At 55.4% G+C, this 24,390-nt stretch overlaps 1 protein-coding gene across 1 annotated transcript in view; it reads right to left on the bottom strand.

Annotated features, from left to right (window-relative positions):
• Positions 1-24,390, bottom strand: part of SPTBN5 (spectrin beta, non-erythrocytic 5) — a 46,590-nt gene that overhangs the window by 17,408 nt on the left and 4,792 nt on the right. The window contains 34 exon segments of the mRNA XM_033109193.1: positions 66-257; positions 414-557; positions 1,038-1,205; positions 1,576-1,680; positions 1,907-2,056; positions 2,201-2,404; positions 3,536-3,715; positions 3,932-4,042; positions 4,148-4,262; positions 5,018-5,163; positions 5,425-5,560; positions 5,951-6,108; positions 7,086-7,202; positions 7,456-7,647; positions 7,872-8,058; positions 8,456-8,670; positions 9,133-9,297; positions 9,796-9,966; positions 10,717-10,816; positions 11,017-11,156; positions 11,302-11,542; positions 12,591-12,878; positions 13,136-13,375; positions 13,615-13,745; positions 16,513-16,665; positions 17,369-17,520; positions 17,523-17,568; positions 19,667-19,873; positions 19,954-20,154; positions 20,242-20,395; positions 20,635-20,867; positions 20,976-21,114; positions 22,376-23,007; positions 23,839-24,067. Coding sequence (XP_032965084.1) covers positions 66-257; positions 414-557; positions 1,038-1,205; positions 1,576-1,680; positions 1,907-2,056; positions 2,201-2,404; positions 3,536-3,715; positions 3,932-4,042; positions 4,148-4,262; positions 5,018-5,163; positions 5,425-5,560; positions 5,951-6,108; positions 7,086-7,202; positions 7,456-7,647; positions 7,872-8,058; positions 8,456-8,670; positions 9,133-9,297; positions 9,796-9,966; positions 10,717-10,816; positions 11,017-11,156; positions 11,302-11,542; positions 12,591-12,878; positions 13,136-13,375; positions 13,615-13,745; positions 16,513-16,665; positions 17,369-17,520; positions 17,523-17,568; positions 19,667-19,873; positions 19,954-20,154; positions 20,242-20,395; positions 20,635-20,867; positions 20,976-21,114; positions 22,376-23,007; positions 23,839-24,067 — 6,142 coding nt within the window.

Raw genomic sequence — 24,390 nt, 5'->3', positions numbered from 1 at the left:
CCTCCACCCCATCCGTCAGCAACAGAGCCCCACCCCCCACTCTGCCCTGTCCATCTGGGCCTCACCATGTCCTGGATCCAAGCCTCTGCAAGGTCCACTCTCTGCAGGAACTCCAGGAAGTTCTGCATGTCCTCCAGGTCCTGGCCCTGGAGGGCCACTGCCTGCCTCAGCTTCTTCCAGTGCTCCTGCAGCGCCCGCAGTCTCTGGGAGACCTCTTCCGCCCCAGGGTGGCTCTGTGCGAGGAGAGCCTCGCCCTCCTGGGGAGGGAGGGGACACCAGGGAAACTTGCCCGTCACCCTTCCTCCTGCTTTTCCACCATCACAGCCCTTACCCCCACTGCCTAAGACCTGTCCCCTTGGCCATCCTGGAATCCACTTTTGGGGCAGAGATGGGGCTGAGGGCCTGGTCATCACCTTGGTGACAGTGGTAATAACGTCTTCATGGGCCTGGACCTCAGCCTTGAAGGCCTGGTGCTTCTGTAGGTGCTTCAATTTATCTTTTCCAGGAGCCAGTGGCTCTTCCAACTGCTGGACCCGTTCCTGGATCCAGTCCTCAACCTGGTGGGGGTGGGGACATGAATCCCCTGATGCTGATATGACCTCAGTCCACAGAGATGTCCCGCCCGCCTACCCTCAGCGGCGTCCAGGTAGCTGACTGCTGACCCCAAGGTCAGGGCTGGGCAGAGCCTGGTAAATGAGAACCAACGGATCTGTGACCCATGACCAGCTGGTCCCCAGCCACAGGAAGGGGCTGGGTGGGGTCAGAGGTGAGGCTCACCTGCTCCCTGGCGGGCCCTGGACTGCCCTCTCCCTCCCCTGCCTTTCTTTGCCACACAGCCCTGTGAGAGCTCCGGAAGCAGCAGGGTCTCTGCATGCAGGGTCTTCTAATCAAATGTCTGGGCTTCAGCATGGCCTCTGGGAAAGCCGTTTAACTCTCCAAACCTCAGTGTCCTCATTACAGGGTTGTGGTAAGAGCTGAATGAGCCCAGAGGTGAATGTCATCTGTTAACTGTAAAACGTGGCCCAAATGGACGGCACCTGGGTCACAGCCCTGGTGAAGCCAGCCCTCAGCAGGGAAGTGTGCAGGGTCTGTCTCCGCGTCTCCGCCAGCTCCTTCACTCGAGCCCGATGCGCCAGCACTGTGTGGAGCAGGTCCTTCACCGTGGGACCCCGGAGTGTCGCTGCCTGTTCCCGCAGAGCTGCCTCCTGTGGGGCGGGGGCACAGCCTGCTCTTGTCCCATGCTGGTGAGTCCGGAGCAGGGCCAGCCCCCGGGGAAGCCTTTCCCTCAGGCCTGAGTGCTGAGGGCTGACTTAGAGCTGCCTGACCCTCCCAGCAAACCAGAACCAGTGACCGCATGACATGGGGCCACAGACTTGTCCCTGCAGTATGACTGAGCCACACATCTAACTCAGTCAGCCTCCAACAGGGGCTCCTGGCCCCCAGGTTACCCCAACATGGCCTCTGGGTACACACCAAGCACCTCGTTTCCCCCATTTAGGACTCTCCAACATTCCCAGACTCCCTCCCCTCTTCTCACCAACTCTGACAATGCCCAGCACTCCCCAAGCTCATTACCTTCTTATCCTGGGCAGCCAGCACCTTCTGAAAGGTCTCATGTTTCCAGATCAAGTGTTCTACCTCTTCCACTGAGTTCCCCAGGGCACTGGTTTTCAGGGAGACCTGGATCAGCCCATGGAAAAAGAAACAGAGGCCATCGGGACGGTCCAGACAGCCAGGCTCCTTACCCCCGTTTGCAGATGTCCATGCTGAGGTGGTGCGCAGACATCTGTGCTCCATGTCAGGAAAAAAGCCAGAGCCCCGGGAAGTAAGGAGGTGAGTCAGGGAGAGGGGAAACCGGGAGAAGAGGGAGCACAGGGATGTGTGTTATTGGGATGAGGGCACCTGCCTCCTGGGCTATGAGGATCTCTTCTAGGTGGCTACACTTTCTGAGGAAGAGCTGCTCCTGGTGCATGGACTGTAGCCTCTCTTGCTTCCGCTCCCAGGCCTGGAACACCTGCTCCCGCCTGTCCTGCAGGGCTCGCAGCCCTTCCTGGACCTGGGGACAGGCATGTGGGAGCCTGCAGTGAGGGGAGCCGCATGGATGAGAGGGAAGCAGACCCTGCGTGAAGCGCCTGAGGTGAGGCCAGCACACAGTGGGGCCAGGTGGGCTACAGGGTGGGCACCAGCACAAGGGGCCCACCTCCTTGACGGGTGTCCCTGCAGCCAGAAGTGCCTTCTGGCCCAGCTGGGCGGCTCGTTGGTGTAGCTGCTCTTGGGCCTCCAGCTCTGCCCGAAGCTGTTGGTGGGCATTGAACTTTATCGGGCCACTGCTTGCCTCCTGGGCGCTCTCCTCTACCTGTAGCTCCTGCCACACACGGGCCGCCCAGGACATGTAGTCCTGCACCTAGATTCCAGGGAGATGGAGGGAGAGAGCTGGGTGAGAGCTGGGCTGGGCGGCAGAGAATCAGGCACTGAGGCACAACTACAGCCCGCCTGGATCTACTCACACATGGAAGCGGCCCAAGCTGTCCTGGGTGACAGACTCAGGTGAGGCTTAGGGGGCCCTTTGTCACCTGGTTCCTCCATCGTCATCCAACCCAATCCTCCCAGGTCCACTAACTTCCCCATGTACCATCCTAACCTCGTTGCCTGCAGGCTCATCTCTACCCCCTGATTTTGCTGCCCCTCCTGCTTTAGAAGCTCCTTCTCTTCCCTTCTGTCTCTTCCAAGCTCCCCCATTCTTCAAGGGCCAAGTCCTTTGTTGCCTCATGAAGGCTTTCCTGGTACCTTGACATCTCACTGCTTGCCTTATCTTCCGGATATCCAATTTCATGCAAACTATCTTCTGTTGATTTGTGTAGAAACACAGTGTGAGAGTTGGAGGGGCCTGGATCTTTGTCCAAACATCTCATTGCACATATGAAGAAGGGTAAATGGCACCGTGTGTGTAAGTTTTGTAAACTCTAGCACTCACAAATGGACTAAAAAACTAGGGGTAGAGCCTTCTCCAGCCCACAAGGCTAGAAAGAGGCAGAGTTGGGTCCCTAAGCTTAAACCATTTTTGCAGTGTCATAGTTTGGGCTTTCTGGTCTACCAGGCACCGACTCCTGGGATATCCTATGCCAGGGCCACTGTCCCAACCTCATGCTCTTGGATATTAGGCTCATCTCCTCAGCTAGACAGGCTCCATGAGGGCAGGTTTCCCTCTGGCATAGCTCCAGTTATGGGTTTTCTTGGCCATTTTTACTGGCTGGGACCCCTGTCTCTTGATGGCCTTGTTACTTATCTGGGCTGGTGTTGACCCAAACCTATGGAGTCAGTGCTACTACACATCATGTGCTCAGCTCTCTGACCAGACAGACGGACATCCGAATGTGCCCATGCTCTTCCACTTCATGTTCCACACTTTTTATCTCTCAGGAGCTGCAGGGCCTCATAAGTGCATGTGCAATGCATGCATGGTACAGTGTAAACACACACACACACACACACACACACACACACACACGTGCTGCCCAAGAGGAAGGGGCCTCACCGCTGTGTGGAAGCGGACCAGGAGGCATGACTGCTCCAGCTGCGCCCTGCGCTGCGTCATGCGTAGCTTCAGGGCCTCCCAGGCCTGCACCAGAGCCTGCTGCCTCTGCTGCACTGCATGGGCGTGAGGCCCGGGAGCCAGCTGCTGCACTGTGTCTCCAGGCTCCAGCAGTTCCTGCAGCTGGGGCAGGGTAGGGCATAGGGAGGGAGGGTGATGTCCTCCTAGAAGCTGAAGGGCCTGTCCATGCCACAGATCCCTCACTGGGCCATGCCCTGCCATGTACAATGGGCCCAACAAGAGGCCCGAGGGAGCGTAGAAAATCTAGAGAAATATCTAGGCAGGCCTGAGGGGGCTGGCAAAGGCCTGTGTGGGAGTGGCAGCCAGACCTGGGCTCACCTCACGCTCAGCGCACACAAATTCATGCTCCAGCCCCTCGTGTCTCCTCAGTTGGTCCTCCAGCCCATGCAGGTCCTGGGCCAAGCCACTGGGGAGGCTTGTGGCTTTCTCCTGAGCAGAGGAGACGACCAAGGGGATCAGGAACGGAGGGTGGGATGCTGCACCTGGGGTGGATCCACTTCCAGAAAGAAGCCCCTTCCTCCCTTGGGCTCACACCTGGACCTGGGTGAGGACTTCCGACAGATCTCTGTGAACTCGGAGGGTGATCGCGGCCTCTCGGAGCAGCTGGCCTCGGGCCTGGGTCAGCTCACACAGCTCCAACCAGGCGGCCCTGTCCCAGGCGCGCAGGAGACCAGCAGAAAATCAGCATTGACCCAGCATCGCATTCTGCCCCGTCGCCTGGTCTGGCCAGCTCTCCTCCTCTCTGGGACTGGCCCAAAGCTCCCCTTCTCAACACCTTTCCTGTCTCTGGCACTGCTTACAAACCTTCCTCCTTGGAGCCCGTCTTTTTAGCTTTACTATGAATTCAGTCGTTTGCTAATATCACTCTCGGCACTTAATTGATTTCTATGCTTTGCGGTACTCCTTTCATCTTGCGGTTCCAGTCTCAATATAAACACTCAAGGGTAGAGGATGCCTCTTCTTTCCATTCTTCATTTACTTTACAAACTCTCACTGAGCTCCTAAGGCCTCTGCCAGACCAGCTCTGTGCTAGGGGTTATGAACAAGTCATGAGCCTGCCTCACAGCACACAGGCTGGGAGTGGATCCAGCGCCCCTGGATGGGCAGCTAGGCAGTCTTCCCTCAGCTCCTCCAGGTCCTGGGAGCCAGTGATTTAGAAAAGGGCCCCTGGGGGTCTGGGCAGAACTCTTGGACCTGCACACCCAGCCTCGCCTCCCTTCCCAGGCCATGGCCTCCTGTGGCTGGTTCAGCTTCCCAGGAACCAGCCCCGCTGCAGACTCCTCGTGGGCAGGCACAGCCATGTGACCCTCAGAGCATGCTACCCCCTCTCTTAACACTCCAGGAGCTGCCTGCCCTGCATGCTCCCCAAACCCATGCCCCTGGTCTGGCCTGCTGGGCACTCACTGCAGATCCTGCTGCTTCTGACTGGCCTTGGGGGCAGTGCTGTGCCCTCGCTCTAGCAGGCTCTCCACCAGCTGTTGGCAGGTTGCCACCTGATGGCCACCCATTTCCACTTGGTGCTGAAACTTTGCAAACTTGGTGCAGAGATGCTAAGGAGAAGAGGGGAATGGGTGAAAGGGGGGCTTTCAGCCAGCAAGGCAGCAAGCAGCCTGGGACGTGAGGCGGCTCAGTGATCTCTAAGCAACAAGCCACTGGACAGCTGCAGCACCTGCCCACTCTACCCAGAGGTCTGTCCTCAGCCAGGGCTCATTACTCCCATGGCCCCCTTCTCCACAGAGCCCAGCCAGGCCAGCCCCCTTGACCCCAGCATTCTGCCTCATGGCTTCTCCCTGTCCCAGCCCTTCGTTCACCAGGATGTGCTCGTAGTTCTCTCCGAGGCTCTCTGCTCCTCTGGCCGCCTGTGTCTGCCTAGCCAGCCAACTCTGCAGCTCCTCGGCCTCTCTCATGAACTCGTGCAGTTTCAGGGTCCCCTCCAGTTCCCGGTCCCTGTGGGGATAGCCCGTGGTTCCCCAGAAGTTAGCTGCCCAGCCCCCTGGGGACAGCTGGCCCAGCCAGAGGGTGTGACCTAAAGGAGGAGGTTATTCATTCTCTCTGCCCAGGCCTGTGGCTCTGGATCCAGGAAGAAGTAAAGACAGGAAGGCCAGTGTAGGGCAGGTGAGGGTATGGCTGGGGGAAGAGACGGATTGCTGGGAGCTGGCAGGGCACGTTCCTGCCCAGTGGGCCATCACTGAGGAATTTATAGAACGAGGTAAGCAACACACAGCAAGGACTTGTCTGACACATCTCTATGGGCCTGAGGTCATAGGTTCCTTCCAACTCAGGGTCATGGTATGGGAGCATCAACTGTGGCTAGACCTCGTGTACAAGGCTTCTCACCGTGTGGCTGCCAACTCCTGCAGTGCCCGCAGCTGCTCCCAGAGCCTCTCCTGTACCACGCCCAGCTGCTCAGGGGCCTCAGGGCCACTGAGGGTTTGGGCCCTCTGGTCAAGTTTCTCCACGGAGTTCCAATAAAGAACCAGTTCCTGTTTCAGGGCCTGTCAGCACATAAGGCCCCACCAGACTGGGTGACTCATTCATCTCTCCTCCTATTTACCCAGCCATTGACCACACACCGACCCATCTCCCCCTATCCACTCATCCCCCCGTCCATCCGCCTCCAACCCTCTCCCCATCCATGCATCCGTCATCCATTGATCCCTTACTGATGGAGTTCTTACTGTTCCATAAAAGTGAAGACATAGTCTGTGGCCTCAGAGAGCTCACTATTAGGCAGGGAAGGGTGAACACTGGGTAACCTGGGCCAAGGAACGGAGGGCAAGGAGACACTGTACTAGACCCCAGCATCACAGTATAAGAGCTGCACAGAGCTAAGCAAGGTACCCAGAATGCCTGGGACACTGGGTCCATGAGGCCCCGGCTACAGGCACACTCTGCAGAAATGGCTCATGGGAAGTCAACAGTCATAGGACAGGAACCAAGTTTGCTTTGGTTCAGGCCTTGGGGCTTGTGTAGTCCTGACAGCCTGATCCCGGGAGGGGTCTTCCAGGCCTCTCTCCCTTTAATCAGGGGATGTTTGTTGGGAGAGGGAGGCTTCAGGAAGGGCATTTGGTTAACTCAGAGGATGATATTCAGAGTGGGGGAGGAAGAACCCTGTGAAGACGAGAAAAGGGCAAGAATAGGTGACCCCAAGGTGCCAGGGGGAGGAGAAGAAGCACAAAGAGAAGGCAGAGAATTCTCGAGGCCATCGGTGTAGACTAGAACAGTACTAAAGAGAGGGAAAGGACCTTCAAAGCCATTGCCTCTGAAGAAAGGGAGCACTGGGGATGAATGGAGACCCTGTAGGCTTTGGCTGGATGGTGGGAAGGGGGCTGGCTGTGTCTTCAGGAAGGAAGAGCTGGGCTCTGTGCCTCCGAGAAGTAGCAAGTGCCCTTTGGGTGAGTGACAGACGGTTTCCTCCTGGCCCATCATCACCCAAGTCCAGATTGTGTGGAGGATGCTCAGGACATGGTACCTGCTGCTTCTCAATGAGCCTGATGGTGGCTGCCTCATGTCCGCCATAGTCCTGACTGCTCAGCAGCAGCCACTTCTCCTCCACCCAGTCCTGCAGCTCTGACACATCCAGAAAATACTGCCAAGAATAGTACCAACTCACCTTGATGAACGCAGACGGGACCCTCCATCATCCCTTGGGGACATCATGCCAGGCTATCCAGCAGTCAGCACACAGAGGCTTCTGTGCCATACAAGGGACTAGCCCGCTCCTGGCCCAGACTTCTCACCACTGACCCACCTCTCAGAGAGTCCCAGCTTCCACAGGCCTCACTTACAGAGCCTGCCTGACTCTTGCCTCTTGCCCTGATGCTGTGTTCTCTGCATCCTACCTGCTGGAGAGTGAAAGCCTGCTGCAGGCACGCCTCACACGCCTGCTCCAGCTCTGCCCAGCGGCCTTCCAACTCCTGGCACTGCTCCGTGATATGCGGGGCGTGGGGGTGCCCTGAGGCTGCTAGGCTCTGTCCGAAGTCCAGTACCTGTTGCACCTGTCCCTGGTGGGCTTTCATCTCCATCCAGAGCTCCTGTCATGGAATAGCACGAGGAGCTGCTGTCTCCAGATTCCCTTAGCCACAGGGTATGCAGAACAGAGCCACAGATTTGGTTCCAGGCCCCAGTCGTGGCAAAACTTCCAGACAGAGAACACTTGGGGGCAGAGACTTGGAAATCAGGACCCTGAGTAGCAGTAGAAGGCTTCTAAAGCTTGACAACAGGACACCAGGGATCCTGGGAGAAAAAGGCTCATTACCTTGTGTTTGCGATGAAGGCTCAGGGCATCATCCAAGCACTTGATGGAGATGGCCGAGCTTGCACGGGGCGTGTGCTCAGCTACCCATGTGAGCTCTGTGGTGCTCAGCTGGTAGAACTGGTGCAGCTCAACCGAGGCCTGCAGCTGCAGGCGCCGCGTGGTCAGATGTCCCTGCAGGGACTCCAACCTGAGTGAAGGCAGAAGAGATGACAGAGGTTGGGAATAAGTGAGGACAAACCTTCAGTCCTTTCCTTGGCCCAACCAGGGACCCATGAGGAACAAGGTGGGGTACAGGGAAAAGCCTCATCTGACGGGGGGAGAAAGCTGGAGAGGGCCCAGGGCCCAACGTTCCACCTGGATGACCCGTGTGACTTCAGATTGTGGGGTGCTTAGGACGTCTAGTTGGGATCTCTCCTGCTAGACCCTCCTACCCTGGGAATGACTCTACTCATAAGGGAAGGAGATTTGGACAACCTCAGGTTCTGTAGGTGCCACCCTCCTGGGCTCACTGGGTGAAACCACCCTCACGTTTACACGGGAGGGTGAAACAGAGTGGGGTAAAGATGGCACAAGCAGGCATGTACCTCTGGAGGTACTTTTGAGTCTCCTCCATGATGGGCTGGGAATGGACCATGTGGTGGGCCTGAGAGATTATGGCAGACATTTTGCTGGCCAGTGCCTGGCTCTCGCCCTCCAGTTGGTGGTGCCGTTTCTGCAGACCCCGGCTTGAGCATAGGTCCTGTCCCGTTTCTGTACTCTGCAGGGCCCCCTCCAGCTGCTCCATCTTCTCCTTGGCATCCTGGAGAGGGACGATGGCATTGCATCAGGCTCTCCACATATATGCTAGTAAATGGACTTTCTTGGGTTCTAAGACTGACTGCTTGTAGCACACCACAGTCACCAAGGGCCCACTGGGGACCTCTGTCACCACCATTTCTACCCTCCACCAACAGTGCCCAAACCTCCCCCAAGAACCTCATGAATACCACTATCCCCTCGCGCTTCTTCCTCCTTGGGGGACTCAAGCTGTATTAACCACACACTGGCATACAGGAGACAATCCTGCATTGGCCTACTGGTGGGTGAAGCCAGACTCAACTTGCCAATAGGACAGAGGCTTCCAAAGGCTGCAGGACTCCCCAGGGTCACTCCAGCCTCAGCAGGACATGCAGACTCTTCCTCTCCTCTCCCCGTCCAGCCTGTTCCCAGCCCAGCCCAGCCTCCGTCTCCCTCCTGTGCCCTCCCCCTCTCTTCAGCTGACCTGTAACAGCCCCAGGAGCTGGTCCCGCTGCCTTGCCTGCCGGAGCTGCTCCCCACGCTCTGTCATCTTGCAGTTCAACTCTTCCCACTTGTTACGCAGGTCCCGAAGCCCGGCCTGCACGTCTCCTGGGGCACAGAGCCCACTGCTCAATAGCTCACTCCCCACCTGCAGTAGAATGAAGGCCCAGGGAGTCTTGCTGAGCTGCTGGTACCATGAGCAGCCACAGCAGGCTGTACCCAGGTGGTAGAGGTGGGGTGCCTGACTACCAGCTTCATTCCACAGGCTGCAAGAGCTTGAGCAGTTCATGTGGCCCAAAATCTGTGGGCAGAAGTGGGAGAGCTTTTCTCTGACACCCACAAGTAGCGCAGGGTGAGCAGGCGCCCGGCGGATGGTGGGGAAGGTCTTTGTTCAGGTGAAGGAGGCAGGCTCTGGATCAGCTCTGGAGAGAGTTGAGGGGAAGGGATGATGGAAACTTTCTGGGCTGTTTGGATGCCCAGACCAGGGTGTGCCCAGCTGACTGAAGGAGGAAGCTGGAGGAGCCTAACTCTATGGGAACTGAGGTTGATTCTTCCTTTAGTGAGTGTGTTCCATGAAAACATGCCTTGCAGATGGGCAGGGAACTTGAAGATGAGTAGGCCCTGCACCCTCTGTCCCAGCTCCTACCTGCTGCAGGCCCTTCAGGTGCCCATGGGTGGCCAGCAGCTCACGCTCAGCTGCTTTGTGCCACTTGAGTTTCTGCAGGACGTTGCTTGGCTCCCGGGAGGGCTTATCCACCATCACGAGCCCCTTCTCTTCCATCCACAGCGTCAGCTCTGCCACATCCCGCTTCCATTCCTGCCCAAGAACCAGGAGAGAACGGGTCCCAGAGACCAGGGGTGAGGGCTGGTGTGAGGACCTCTATGAGAGGGGTCTAAGGGATGCCCATAGGAAGAGCAGAACCCAGAGCCAATCCTAGGGTACAAGAGAGGCAGGGCCTAGGGTTACTGCTCCTTAGTAGTGGCAGGGAAATCGAGATTGAGAGGGAAATGCGTCAGGGAAAGCAGTAGGAGGAAGCTGGGGCAGTCAGGACCTGGGCCTATGGCACCCTGTGCCCAGGCAGGAGGAGCGCCTGGTCAGTCCCCACTACTCAGCCCATATCAGATCAGGTATAGCTACCCTGCTGCAAACAGGCTTACGCTCTGGGAGGCTGTGCACGGGCCCCGCTGAGCCCTTGGGAGCAGTTGAACAAATACCTGACAGAACCAGATTCTGCGGCTGGTGCCCAGGGCCCAGGCAAGAGCCTCGTGTGGCCAGAAACAATGGGGAAGGGGACTAGCCAGATGAGGGAGGGAGGGCGAGGGGGGTTAGTGAAGACTTCGGTCCCAGCCCCGCCTCTGAGCAGTGTGGCCTCAGCCTCGGTTTTCCCCATTCGGAAAATCAGAGCCATAATGCCTGTCAAGGTTATGCTGAGGGTCCATGACTAACCTGTGGGAAGGAGCTTTGTAAACTGTAAAGGGCTCCGCATGGTGCGCAATTGTTAGTGCAGCAGTGGACGCTTAGGCAGTCGTCTAGGGGAGGCCTCATGTACCTGGGCTGGCCCCTCACCTGGAACTGGAGGGAAGCCAGCAGCTGCCTCCTCCTCTGCTCACTCTTCTCCTGAACCCTGGTCCACTGTACCTGGACGCTCTGCAGCTGCTCTCCGACCCTGGAGGGCAGGGGCAGGCGGGGGAGGGTGTGGGGAGGGCTCCACAATGCCTGAGGCCCACCCTCGAGTTCAGCCCACTGAAGCCGAGGGTGCTCCTCTCCGCCCCCCCACACACCCCACCCACTCTCCCAGCCTCAGGGCAATGGGATATGAAGACTGAGAAAGGTTGACAGGTGCTGCCCAGACAAACCCAGGCTCACTTGTGTGCAGCAGGGTGCTTGCTCTGAGCCAGCCTCTTGCCACGTGCCCACAGAGTCTCTGCCCGAGGGCGCAGGGTGTCCAGTAGCCACCCAAACTCCTTGTGCTGCTGCAGCAGGCTCTGGGCCTCCCCCACGTCCTCCTGTGGGTACAGAGACGTGGAGTCACGCCTGGGAGCATGGAGGGCAACGCCATCTCACCCACCACCGGTCCAGGGGCCTCCTGCCCAGCCCGGCTTCTCCAGTGATGGGGAAGCAGCACCTTGCTGCACATCCCTGGATCCATACCCCAAGGCTGTCCAGCTGCAGGAAGGCCTCATGGTTGGCACAGGTGGCAGCAAAACCATCCACTGCTCGGCCAAACCTCTGCAGCTCCAGCCCCTCCCACAGCCGGCGCTGTCTCTGCTCCCAGGCAGCCTTCAGCCCCTGGCCTTGCTCGCCCAGGAGCCTCAGTGCCTGGGTCACCTCTTGGGAGTCCAGTGAGTCCAAGGCTGCCAAGGACTGGCCCTGAGCCTCCAGCTGCTGCAGCCTGGCCAGGACAACAGGCAGAAGGTCAAAGCCCATCCCTCCTCTCACCAACCTTCCTTCCATCTTGCCTCCATAGTCATTCATCTCGAAGCTCTGACGTGAGGCGAGCTGGAGGGGTCTGAGGCTGGTTAACCCACGTGGTTTACTTGTCCCGTGCGACAGCTGTGCCCTTGCCCACTGGTAAGACACTGAATGCATCAGGCCCCGCACATGCTTAGAACTCAACAGCACCCACGCTCCCTGCCATGTCTTCCTTACTCTATCTGGCCATGCCGATGGCCGAGGCCCAGGCAAGTAGGTGGGCTGAGGTAGCACAACACAGGAAAATCACTCAAGCCATACACATGCCTGACTGCAGGCCATTGTAAGCCCACGTGGAGACTTGGACAATTAGAAAAGGTGCCCCTCTCAGCTGGGTGCAGCCCACAGGCACACAGCTTGGGAACAGGTAACACCTGTGAGTGAATTAGAAAAAGGTTCCACTTCTCTGAGCTGACACAGCCCTGAACCAGGTAGTAGAGTCTGGCACGCAGAGGACAGGATGGATTCAGTGCCTGCTTGGCCACCTGTCCGGCTCCCTTGTGTGGGCATAACCTGCAGACTGTACTCGGAGGCCCTGCCTGCCAGGACTGAGCCATCATCTCTGCAGGAGGGGAGTCATCATCATACTGAGGATGTGGGTGTCTGAGTCCCATGGGGGTCCTGAGCCTCTGACTCCAGCGGCCAGGGGGTCTGGATTACCCAGCATGGCTGAGCGGCTAGGCTGTCCTGACTGAAAGCAATCCACCAGGCTCACCTGGGTGCGGTCTGGCCAGGCCTGGACTGGATAGAACCTCCCAGCTAGCTCAGACTCTGCCTGGGTCCCTCCCTGATGTGTGCAGGCTGCCTGACCCGTCCTTGGTTACATCTTCCCCCCTTGAAAACCCGCCTTAAGCATCAGTCTGGGCCAATCCCCTGGGTGATGCACTGCTTCCTGCCTCTTTCTGGTGGCCCGTCCCCGCAGGCCTTGGCCATCCCGAAGCTTGTCCTGTCTGCCCTCCTGTCCTGACCTCTCCTGCTGCAGGTGGATCTCCTCCAGCAAGTCTTGATGCTCCACCAGCAGCCGCTGGGCTGAGGCCACGTCCACCACTTCCTCTTCACTGTGCAGCTGAGCCTGGACACCCTCCGCCCACAGCAGCAGTCGCCGGCTCTGTTGCAGGAAGCTCTGCCGGGCCTGCGTCTGGGCCTGGGCCTGGGCCTGTTGGGCCACTTGCTTCTGCACTCCCTCCAGCAGCCCCTGTAGCGTCTCCACCTGTTCTTGTAGGGACTGGCTCTCTTTGGAGCCTGTGTCCTTGACTCTGGAAGATGAGCCCAGCACCCAGTCAATGCCCTGCCCTAGCCTCACTCTCGATATAGGGGCAGCAAGCATATGGGGCTCTCCCCTCCTCATGAGCATTTTCTCACACTGTTCCCCCACCTTTTCCCCTGCCCTTCAGACAGCACATTCTACCCTTCCTCAACCACCCCCGTTTCTGTCCCCTTCCTTATTCCATAACCCTGCTCTGGCCTTCCCTCCCTCCCACAGCACCATTACTATGCCAAGCTCAGGCCGTACTTTATGGCCACCCTTTGCAGGTAGTAGATGGTCCCCTCCAGCGCTGGCATCTTCTGCCGGGCCAGTTGTAGGACGCGGTGGTGGTCCTCTGAGTGCCCTGTCTCCAGGGCTTCCAGCTGGAGTATCACGTCTTGCAGCTGAACCTGTGTGGGTCCACATTCCTGCAGAAAACTGCACACCTCCATGGTGCATGCCAGCTGTATTTCTTTTTCTTTCTTCAGGGCCTCCAGCTGCCCCCACCTTGGCAGAGGGAGCAAGATGTCTTCATCACAGGGACACTTCCCTGTCCATCCTGGGTCTTTGGCCAGAAACTCATATGACAGAAGCTGCCAACCTGGCTGTCCCCACACCCTCTCCTCCCTGTCTCTGACATGTTTAGTCTTTCCTCCGGCACTTCGGGAGGCAGATGAGCAGGCACTCAGGCCAAAACACTGCATCCAGTTTGCCCTTATTACCCTGCACTCCCTCTTTATTCTCACCTCCGGCTCAGTTCCTCCTGCTGTCTCTGGATTTTGGGGGAGTATCCAGGACATCTCTGCTTCAGTTGCTCAGCCGAGCTGCTGACCTCAGCCCAGAGTCCCTTTCCCACAGCCAGGGTGGTGAGGAACTTCTAGAAAAAGGAGGACCCAGGCTTTGAGAGGACTTATTTTGTTCCCACACTCCTCTCAAGACTATGAATGACTTCAGACATGCTCTGCTATGGAGGTGTTCGAGCTGCATCCTTCTGGAAGAACAGGGATCTACGGCCTTGAAGGGCTAGGAGAAACCTTTAAAAATTCAAGGCTTAGTATCCAAATTGGAAAGGAAGAAGTACTTGCAGATGATACGATAGAGAATCCTAAAGATTCCACCCAAAAACTGTTTGAACTAATAATGAATTCAGTAAATTGCCGGATACAAAATTAATATACATAAATCTGCTGCATTTCTATACATTAATAACAAACAGAAAGAGAAATTAAGAAAACAATTTCATTTACAATTGCATCAAAAAGAATAAAATACCTAGGAATAAACTTAACCAAAGAGGTGAAAGACCTGTACTCTTAAAACTATAAGACACTGATGAAAGGAATTGAAAAAGACACAAATAAATGGAAAGATATTCCATGCTCACGGATTGGAAGAACTAATATTGTTAAAATGTTCATACTACCCAAAGCAATCTAGATTCAATGCAATCCTTGTCAAAATTCTAATGGCATTTTCCACAAAAATAGAACAAACAATCCTATAATTTGTATGAAACTACAAAAGACCCTTAATAACCAAAGCAATCTTGACAAAGAACAAAGCTGGAGGCATCATGCTCCCTGATTTCAAACTAAACTATATTATGAAACTATAGTAATCAAAACAATATGGTATTGGCACAAAACCACACATAGATCAATGGAACAGAATAGAGCCCAGAAATAAACCCACGCCTGTATGGTCAGTTAATTTATGACAAAGGAGCCAAGAATATACAACTGGGAAAGGACAGTCTTTTCAATAAATGGTGCTGGAAAAACTGGATTGCAACATGCAAAAGAATGAAAATGGACCATCTTATACCATACACAAAAATTAACTCAAAATGGATTAAAGATTTGAAGGTAAAATGTGAAGACATAAAAGTCCTAGAAGAACACATAGGAGGTAAGCTCCTTGACATCAATCTTGGCAATGATTTTTTTCGATTTGACACTAAAAGCAAAGGCAACAAAAGCAAAAATAAACAAGTGGGAAAAAATCAAAGTAAAAAGCTTCTACACAGCAAAGGAAACCATCAACAAAATGAAAAGGCAACCTATGTAATGGGAGAAAGTATTTGTAAATCAAATATCTGATAAAGGTATATCCAAAATATATACAGAACTCATGCAACTCAATAGCAAAAAACCCCTCAAAAAACAATAACAAAAAAACACCCAACAAAACAAAACAAAAAATAATCCAATTAAAAAATGGGCAGGGCGGCTGGATGGCTCAGTTGGTTAGAGAGAGTGTGAGCTCTCAACAACAAGGTTGCCGGTTCAATTCCCGCATGGGATGGTGGGCTGCGCCCCCTGCAACTAAGATTGAAAATGGAGACTGGACTTGGAACTGAGCTGTGCCCTCCACAACTAGATTGAAGGACAACGATTTGGAACTGATGGGCCCTGGAGAAACACACTGTTCCCCAATATTCCCCAATTAAAAAAAAAAATGGGCAGAGGATCTGAATAAACATTTTTCAAAGAAGATATATGGATGGCCAACAGGTACATGAAAAGGTGCTCAATATCACTAATCACCAGAGAAATGTAAATCAAAACCACAGTGACAAATCACCTCAGACCTATTAGAATGGCTGTTATCAAAAAGACAAGAAATAAATGTTGGCGAGGATGTAGAGAAAAGGGAATACTTGTGCACTGTTGGTGGGAATATAAATTGGTACAGCTGCTATGGAAAACATTATGGAGGTTCCTCAAAAAATTAAAAATAGAACTACCACATGATCTAGCAATTCTTCTTCTGGGTATTTATCTGAAGAAAACGAAAACAGAAACTTGAAAAGACATATGTACTCCCATGTTCACTGGAGCATTATTTACAATAGCCAAGATGTGGAAACAACTAAAGTGTCCATCAACACAAGTGGATGAATAGATAAAGAAAATGTGGTACACACACACACACACACACACACACACACAATGGAATATTATTCAGTCATAAAAAAAAAAGAAATCTTGCCATTTGGGACAACATTGATGGACCTTGAGGGCGTCATGCTAAGTGGAATAAGCCAGACAGAGAAAGACAAATACCATGTGATCTTGCTTATACGTGGGATCTAAAAAAATAAAAAAATAAAAAAATAAACAAGCTCATAGAAACAGATTGGTGGCTGCCAGAGGCAGTGGGTGAGGGGTGGGCAAACTGTATGAAGGGAGTCAAAAGGTAAAAACTTCCAGTTATACAATAAATAAGTCCTGGGGATGTAATGTACAGCATGGTGACTGTAGTTAATACTGCCTTGCATATTTGAAAGTAGCTAAGGGAGTAAATCTTTAAACTCCTCATCACAGGAAAAAAAATTCTGTAATTATATATGGTGACAGATGTTAACTAGACTTATTGTGGTGATCATTTTGCAATATATACAAATCCTGAATCATTATGCTGTACACCTGAAACTGACACAACGTTGCATGTCAATTATACCTCAATTAAAAATAATTCAAGGCCAGCTCCCTCGTTCCCTCCTCCCAGATAGGACTATAGTTAACATGGAGAACGGAGGCACAGGAATGAATAATGGGGAGGCAGGAGCAAGGTGAGGAGGGAGGACAGGAATCAGGAGAGACAGCAGATGAAATTGCCCCTTGGCTCCAAGGGGACTGTACCTCAAATTTGAGCTGCATGACCTCCAAGGTGTCAGCCTGGAGCTGCAGTGTTTGGAGCAGCGCTGTCTGGTCTTCTAGCCAGAACTGGAGCTCCTCACACGAGCCATCGAAACCAAACAGAGCCACTGCCTCCTCCAACAGGGCCCTGCGGCGCTGAGGAGAGGCCAGCCCAGAGGCTGGGGTGAGTGTCAATGCTCCCCACCGGGCATTCAGAACAGGTCCCCCGACCCTCCCCACATCACCGCCCCCCTCGTCCAGCAGAGCCCAGGGCCAGAGAGGGCGCCCACCTCACTGCTGGGCCCCACACCCTCTGTCACAGGTCCAGTGGAGGGAGCTGGCACAAGCTTAGTGGGTAAATCGCCTTGGCAGAGTGTGTTCTTTTGATTTTGTCCTACTCAAGCCCTTCAGTTCTTAGGTACAATGCACATTTCTCCCATGGGACCTGGCCGGGCCGCCTCCTCTCTAGGCTCTCCTCTAGCTTCTCGCCACCCCTTCCCTCCCTGTGCTCCAGGCACCCTGACGTTCACTCCTCCACTCTAGGGCCTCTCTCCTGCCTCTGCATAGGTCTGGCCTAGAACACTGTCTCCCTGCCATCTCCCCTGCCCTCCTCCTGGCTTTACCTGCTCTCAGTTTCTTGTTGTTGACTCTCAGCCTGAAAGTCCTTCCCTCTGACTCCCCAGCCTGACCTGGGCTACCCTCTCATATGTTCTCATCACACCTCTATCCATCTAATGACTTTTTTCACACCTTTTCTGCTATGGTGTCAGCTCCTTGAGGGCAGGGAGCACATCCTGTCACTGCGCTCATGGCTCAGGTCTAGAAAAGAGCAGGACATTTCTTGAACAAGGAGCGTTACCTCTGCCAGCGCCCACAGGCCCTCATAGTCCTGGCTCAAGCGGTCCTGTGTCTGGAGTATGGTGTTGGGGTCAAAGTCAGCGTCGGGCTCGGCTGGGAGGGCCATCTTCTGGACGCCCTGGGGGCCAGAGGAGCAGGAAACCTCACGCCAGCCCCAGGGTTCCTGGGACCCTCCCCTGGAGAGCTCAGGGCAGACTCTACCTGTGCCGACAGGACACAGAGCAGTGTGACGGGGCGGCTCGCCCCAAGCAGCAGAAGGCGTGGCAGGTTGGGGCCAGCAGTTGTACCTGGGGTTCCTGTTCCATGACATGGCTACACTGATCATTTATGCGACACCTGTCTACCAGGTCTGAAAGGTCTGTGGTTCTAACTTAACCACGGTTGATCTCTCCATTTTCCTTTGCTAATGTTTTTGGAAGTCGATCCACAGTATGTTAGCAGTTGTCTGGTCCAACCCCCCACTTCACAGGTGAGGTGATCAAGGCTCAGAGAGGCCAACTTACTGCCCAAGGACATGCAATTATCTGTCCTAGAGAGGCCTCCCAGTCCTTCAGCTCCCAGGTTTCGGGGGCTGTCTGGTGCGCTGGCTGCAGCACCTCTCCGGGGAGCCAGGTTAGGCGCACGCCTGTGGGAGCACAGCGTCTGAGGTCTGCTGGCCCTCCTCCTAGGGGTGGACAAGCATCTGCTCTCTGCCCCTCTGCCCCTTTGGTCCTGCGGAAGGGTCAGACCGAGAAGTGGCAGCCAGGCTGGCTGCTCAGGGTTGGGTTGAGGGAAAGAAAAGGAATAGGCACAGAGAAAGACTGGAAAGGGGGAGAACACAAAGAGAATCAGGAAGCTGGAGAAGGAAGACTCAGAATTTTGGGCAGCTCCATGTCCTTCTTTCTGCTGAGCCCCAAATGGCCTCCCTTAACTTCCTCCCTTCAGTCGTCAGATGTCCCAGGGAGCTACACAGAATACACTTATGACGGTCTGTTAAGGCTCCCACATGGGGTCTTGGCCTTGTACCCCTGCAGATGAAGTGTCCCTGGACTGTGGGGCGTGGGTACTGGCTGCCCGGTGGTGCTAAGGTTTGGGTCCCATCCTGGGGTCTCCCAGTCGTACCCCCATCAATCCTGCTCCAGCCTTCTGGGTTCTCCCTCTGTATGGAGGAGGGAAGGCTCTGCTTAGCTACCAAAGTGGCTCTCCACCCCAGCAGAGGGGGTGCCTCTGCGCCACCCCCTGGGCATTATGGGGCAAAGCAAGTGTGTGAAAATGCCAGGGACGGGGCCTAACTGCTCTATTGATGCCAGGGCTGGCCGGCTACTAGAGGACACAAAAGAAGGATAAGGCTCTTCCCATTCATTCATTCAAACAATTAACTCAGACTGGAGGAGAAGGCCACACAGAACACAAGGAAGGCAGAGCCAAAAGCAGTATGAGTTAGTATAATGCAAGTGTTAGGAGTGAAACGTCATAGATACTCAGTGAGGGATGAGGTAGAAACAGCCCTGGACTGGGAGCTGGGAGGCCTCTCTAGGAGAGAGAACTGCATGTCCTTGGGCACAGAGCTCAACCTCGGCTAAGTTAGAACCATAGACCTTTCAGACCTGGACCTCAAGGCCACATAAATGACCAGTGCAGGCTGGACCAGCACCCGTCAGCTACTGATCAATTGGCCATGCCACCTCCTGAGATATGAGGACCTGAGCTGCAGCTGTGAGGGTGCATGCACATGGCTGGGCAGAGGAGTCTGGACATGGCACTTCCTTAGGAATAAGGGTAGAGGGCTTAAACAGGAATGCAGTCTGAGGGTCGTGGTTTCCACATCTAGAGCTACACACACAGCTTCTTGATAGAGGACTGCAAACCCTGATGGGATTGGGCCAACCTACCCATCACGCATGTGTGTTTTAAAAACTGGGGCTCAAAGACTGAGGGAGGGTTTTCAGAAAGCATCTGGTTGTAGTGATTAGGCCACCCCAAACCTACAAGTGCCAAGTCAGGAGAGAGCTAAACAGGGCTTAAGGGTGAAGGGTCACCTTAGGTAGGCTTGATGGTGAGAGCAAAGGGTACATTCCTGGAGGAGATGCTGCTGAGGAGGGTGGAACACCGGCCCCTCCCCCCACAAGCCCCAGGGGAAAGCCATGATTAACCAGGGTGGGGGGGCACAGATGCCCTCCCCTTTCCACCTTCTGTGTAGCCATGGGAGACAGGTGCAGCCTGGAGACCACACGGTGCCTTTGGTATTGGAGGCCTGTGGTTCTGAGTCCCTTGCCGGCCCTCCGAGGCCCCCCTGCCCCCCCCCACCCCTCCCACACACCGTGAGTGATGCCCGTGTAGCGGCTGCCCGCGCCTGCTCATCCAACCACTGCAGCTCCGCCCGGAAGGTGCGCAGCTTGCGCTCCAGCCGCAGGTGGTCCAGTAGCAGGGCCTCGGCGCCTGCCTGGTCCTGCCCGCACGACAAACTCTCCAGTGCCAGCCGCTGCTCCTGTAACCACGTGGCTGCATCCGCCGCGTCTGCGAAGTACTGCAGGAAGAAGCGCAGGCTGGGCCCCGGCCAACCCTGCCCACCCCACTCCACTGCCAGCAGCTCATTGACCACGCTACCTTTTGGACCAGCAGGGCTGCTTGCAGCCGTGCGCCCTGCAGCGCCGCCCGGGCCCGGATCTGCTGCCACACATCCTGCACCGCCTCAGCCCGCTCCTGGGGATCCGGCGGCGTTGGGGACCCATGGGTGCCCAGGTCGCGTCCCCTCTGCTTGAGATCAGTGCACACAGCCTGGTGGCAGCGGAGCTCAGCTTCCAGGGCCTGGAGGAGGCAGAGCAGGGAGCTGGGTGAGAGTAAGGGAGGGGCGCCAGGAAAGTGGAGACAGGCAGGGCACGGGGTAGCAGGCACCTTGTGTTTCTGCAGGGCGGCAGCAATCTGGCCAAGATCCCTGCCCAGGGTCACACTGTCCACCAGCCGCCCGTGCTCCCTCAGCCAGGTTTCCTCCTCCTCACAGTCCCGCAGGAACTCCTCCCGCTGCAGGGTCTGCTCCAGCAAGGTCCGCCTGAGGGACAGTAAGGATCACTGGGGGGAGGAGAGGGGTCCACACTAGGCTCAGACACGGCTCCCTTAGATAGACAGGCGTTTCCTTTTCCCTGGATGACTCAACTGGGGAGACAGAGGCGTTGGGGGTGAGATCAGTGTAGAGGAAGTTCAGGCTGGCAGTACTTTAACCTGGGCAAAAGGTAATTTGGGTTACAGAACAGTTCTGGGGGAGGTAGAGGAGTTAGGGTGAGCACTTACCTGGCCCTGGCAAGAGACACCAGGCTCTGCTGGAGCTGGGCCAGCGCCTGGGCTTTGGCCTGTAGCCCCTCCACACTAGTGCCCAGGGAGGAGTCCAGCTTTGTGGTCTGGAGGACAAGATGGCTCACGTGGGCTCCGTGGCCAGAGACCTGGGCCTCCAGCAGGTCATGTCTCTGCAGCAGCTCCACTACCTCTGCCAGCTGTTGCCCACAGGCCGTGGAGCTGGCCAGCACCTGGCCAGGGATGAGTGGTCATTGCAGTCCCAGAGTACTGGGTCCCCATGAGTGCCAGAGCTGGCATACCAGCTGTGTTCCCCAAGGATCTGTTGGTCCAGGGCCCACCTGCAGCTCCTTGAGCTGGTTGGAGGCAGTCTCCACCTCCTGCAGCAGGCTTAGCACAGCCTGCATGCCTGCCATCCACTTCCTTTGTCCTTGGAGATGCTGAAGGAGCTGCTCCCAGCGCCTTGTGATTTCCACCTGCCTGGAGGACGTAAGAATAAGGGTGGTCTCCACTGGGCTGGGGCAGGGATGCTGCCTTGGGTTCCACAGCCGTTCAGGTGGCTTGGCTGCCCTGGATGAGCCCAAACTCCCTGGATGAGGTCTGTGAGCTTCCTATTCTAGGGCGGTAGGGACAGTGCACCCCTGCCTCTTAGACATGGCCAGAGAAGCCAGGAAGGACTGGGAGGTTCAGGCCTTCATGGCCCCCCAAACCTTCTTTCCAGTCCCCATCTCAGGTGATAGCAATGCCATCCTTCCAGGAGCCTGGACTAAAATCTCGATAATTCACTTTCTGATACCCCACATCCGATCTGTCTGCAAATCCTCTTGGATTCAAAATATATACAGAATCCTGCCATGTCTCATCACCCCCTCCCCCCCACTTCTCTGCATGGATTATTGCAGTAGCTTCCCAACTGCTCTCTCTGTTTCTGCCTCTGTCCCTTCAGTCTGGTCCTGACCCAGCATCCAGAGTGATCGTTGTAAAAGAAAAGTTAGATTGCTCAAGCCCTCCCACGATTTCCCATCTTTCTCGGAGTAAAAACCAAGTCTTTACTGCGATGTCATACGGAGCTCAGCATGGCCTTTGCCCTGTACTTCCCGGACCTCAACTCCTACTTGTTCACTTTGGCCAACACCGTCTTCCAAGCTGGTTTTCAAACATGCCAGGTATGCGCCCACCTTGGGACACTGCACTATTCCTTAGTATTGTCTGTCCCTAAATCTGTATGGCTGGCCTCTCACTTCTTTTTGGTCTTTGCTCAAAAGTGAACTGCTTCTGGCCACACAGTATAACTCCCTCCCCTGAGCTTGGTACTTCATATTCCCCCATTCTGTTTATCTTTTTTTTAAAAATCATCATCTCACATACTATGTATTTTTCTCATTTTTCTGTTTTCTATAGTAGTGTGTAAGCTCCACAAAGGGAGGGATTTTTGTGAGTCCTCTTCACTGCAAAATCTCCAGCACCTAGAACCATGCGTGGGACATAGTAGACACTCAAATGCTTGTTTAGTGAATGAATTAATAAGAGGCCACCTAGAGAGAACAGTGCTTTCCCAAAAAGGATGAATTACAAATAGTGGACTATCAGGCATCAGTGGGAGCTAGATCTTTTTAAAGGGAGCCCTGAATTCATAGATCACTCCTCTGTTTTGCGGCTAGGAATAGGTATGTGTAAAAATAGGGATACGGTAGGAAGGCTTGAGCCTGTTTTGAGGATGGTTCACATGCCCAGGGCTCACCTGCAGGCCACATCTGCCCAGCTGTGGTACTGCTCCTGCTGGAGGATGCCTGCAATCTCGGCCAGGGCCTGGAAGCGCCCCTCCTGGGGCAGGATGCCGGCTTCCAGCATGCTCAGCCTCTGGGCAGCCACTTCCACTGTGACCAGGCTGGTGGGTGGGGCTGTGGCCCCGTCCAGCACCTTTTCTGTGTCTGTCAGAAAGCTCTCCCGGAGGGCCGCCTTACGCTGGAAGTGCCGGGCCAGGGTTTCCAGCCGCTCTAGCTGCAGGAGTTTCTGCTGCAGGGCCTGGCTCCGTGAGGCCTCTGCCCGCTCCAGGCCTGCCCAGCGCTGGGACAGCTCTGCAGGGCCAAGGCCCTGGTGAGGCAGGAAGGGCCTACGGTTCTGAGCTCGGAGAGCTGTCTGCAGCTGGAAGAGCAGGGCCTCCGCAGTCACTCGCTGCTGCAGCCTCGATGGCTTCTCCTGGGTGCGGAAGGAAGCAAAGGCCACCAGTAGCTGGCGCATGGCAGGCAGGGAGTCTGGGAAGTCTTGTGCTTCCAGCTGCACCTGCTTCTCTGCAATCCAGCATAGCAGATCGGCAACCAGCTGCCCGTACTGGGTCTGCAGCTCCTCTGTCTCCTGGAGCTGAAGCAGGATCTGGCGGAGGGCATGGCAGTGGGTCAGGGCGGCACTTTGGGGCAGGCCCTGGAAAGGAGGCACTCCCCTTTTAGAGTTTGAGGGCCCACCAGGGTTGCCCAAATGGGCAGTAGCTCCTTCCCTCACCTGTGGATACACTGAAGTGGGATCCTCAGCCCACAGAGAAGTGGCTCTGCCTGCACGGCACACGCAGACCCAGGAGGGTGGGACTTCCGTCCTGCCTCCTTCCATCCTTTTTAACCCCATTTGGCCTCACCTCTGGGGGTGCTATCCTTTTTCTGAGTCTTCTTTCCCTTCTCTGAGGCGCCATACCCCTAAAGCAGCTCAGAGCCCTTGGCTTGGATCATCTCCCCTATGCCCAGCGGAGACACCAATCCTGAGAACAGCTTTCCCAAGCTTCAGCCTCTGCCATCGTGCCCAGAGAGTAAGAGAGCCCCCCAAAAACATGAACTCAGCCCAGCAGAGCTGCTTCTGTGCTTGTCCTTGCAGAGTTCTACTCTCTGAGCCTTTTAATCCCATGAGGAACTTAACAGCCTAAGAGCAGTGGGGAAAGGGAGAAACAGAAGGGGACATCCCTCACCTGTTGTTCCCTGGGTGCCAGGCTCTGTGCCGGGCACTGTGCTCATGTTCCCTTGAACCCTAGAGCAGCCTTTTATCACCTAGGCATTATCGTGTCCATTTTGCAGATGGAGCACAGTAAAGTTAGGTGACATGGCTAAGACCACACAGCTAGGAGGTGGCAGAGGCAGCCTTCAAACCGAGGTGTGTCTGCCTCTGGGGCCCATGCTCACCCCTACCTCTCCTTGATGCCACCTTCCCTTTGTCACCAACCTTAGCGAGTCTCCTCTGGACAGTCTGCCCCTGGTGCAGGTGGGAGAAGTGGTGGTAGTAGAGGGAGACATAGGTCATGATGGAACGCTCGTCAGGCTGCAGGGTTGCCACGTCCTCGGGGTCCAGTAGCTGAGCAATGCCCAGCTCCTGCTCAGCCACACGGAAAGCAACGTTGAGGTTGTGCAGTGGGCGCTCGGGATGCAGGGAGCCGTAGTCCAGTAGGTCTGGCCTGGACAGAGAGTGGGCAGGGCTCTTCACCAGAGTAATTTACTGCTTGGGTTTAAGCAGACTTGTTAAAAAGGTAAAGAGCTCCTATTGGTCATTCACACCTTACTGTGCATTAGTTTTCTCCTGCTGGTTACCTGAGAGCCAGGCTGGAGGATTAGGGCTCTGACAGAGAGGGGAGAGTTAATTTGGCTTAGGGGTCAGGCTCCTGGCTAGGGGAGCTCCAAAAGGGCAGGCACTTGCCAGGGAGAGAGAGGACTGAGAATCAGGGACACAGAAAGAGAAGAAAGGCAGGGGTCAAAGGCAAACCTAGCTAGTTCCATGGCA

The sequence above is a fragment of the Rhinolophus ferrumequinum genome, chromosome 6, assembly GCF_004115265.2.
Source record: "Rhinolophus ferrumequinum isolate MPI-CBG mRhiFer1 chromosome 6, mRhiFer1_v1.p, whole genome shotgun sequence".
NCBI classification, from domain to species: Eukaryota; Metazoa; Chordata; class Mammalia; order Chiroptera; family Rhinolophidae; genus Rhinolophus; species Rhinolophus ferrumequinum.
The sequence above is the reverse complement of the archived record's forward strand: the minus strand, read 5'-3'. Positions and strand labels throughout refer to the sequence as shown.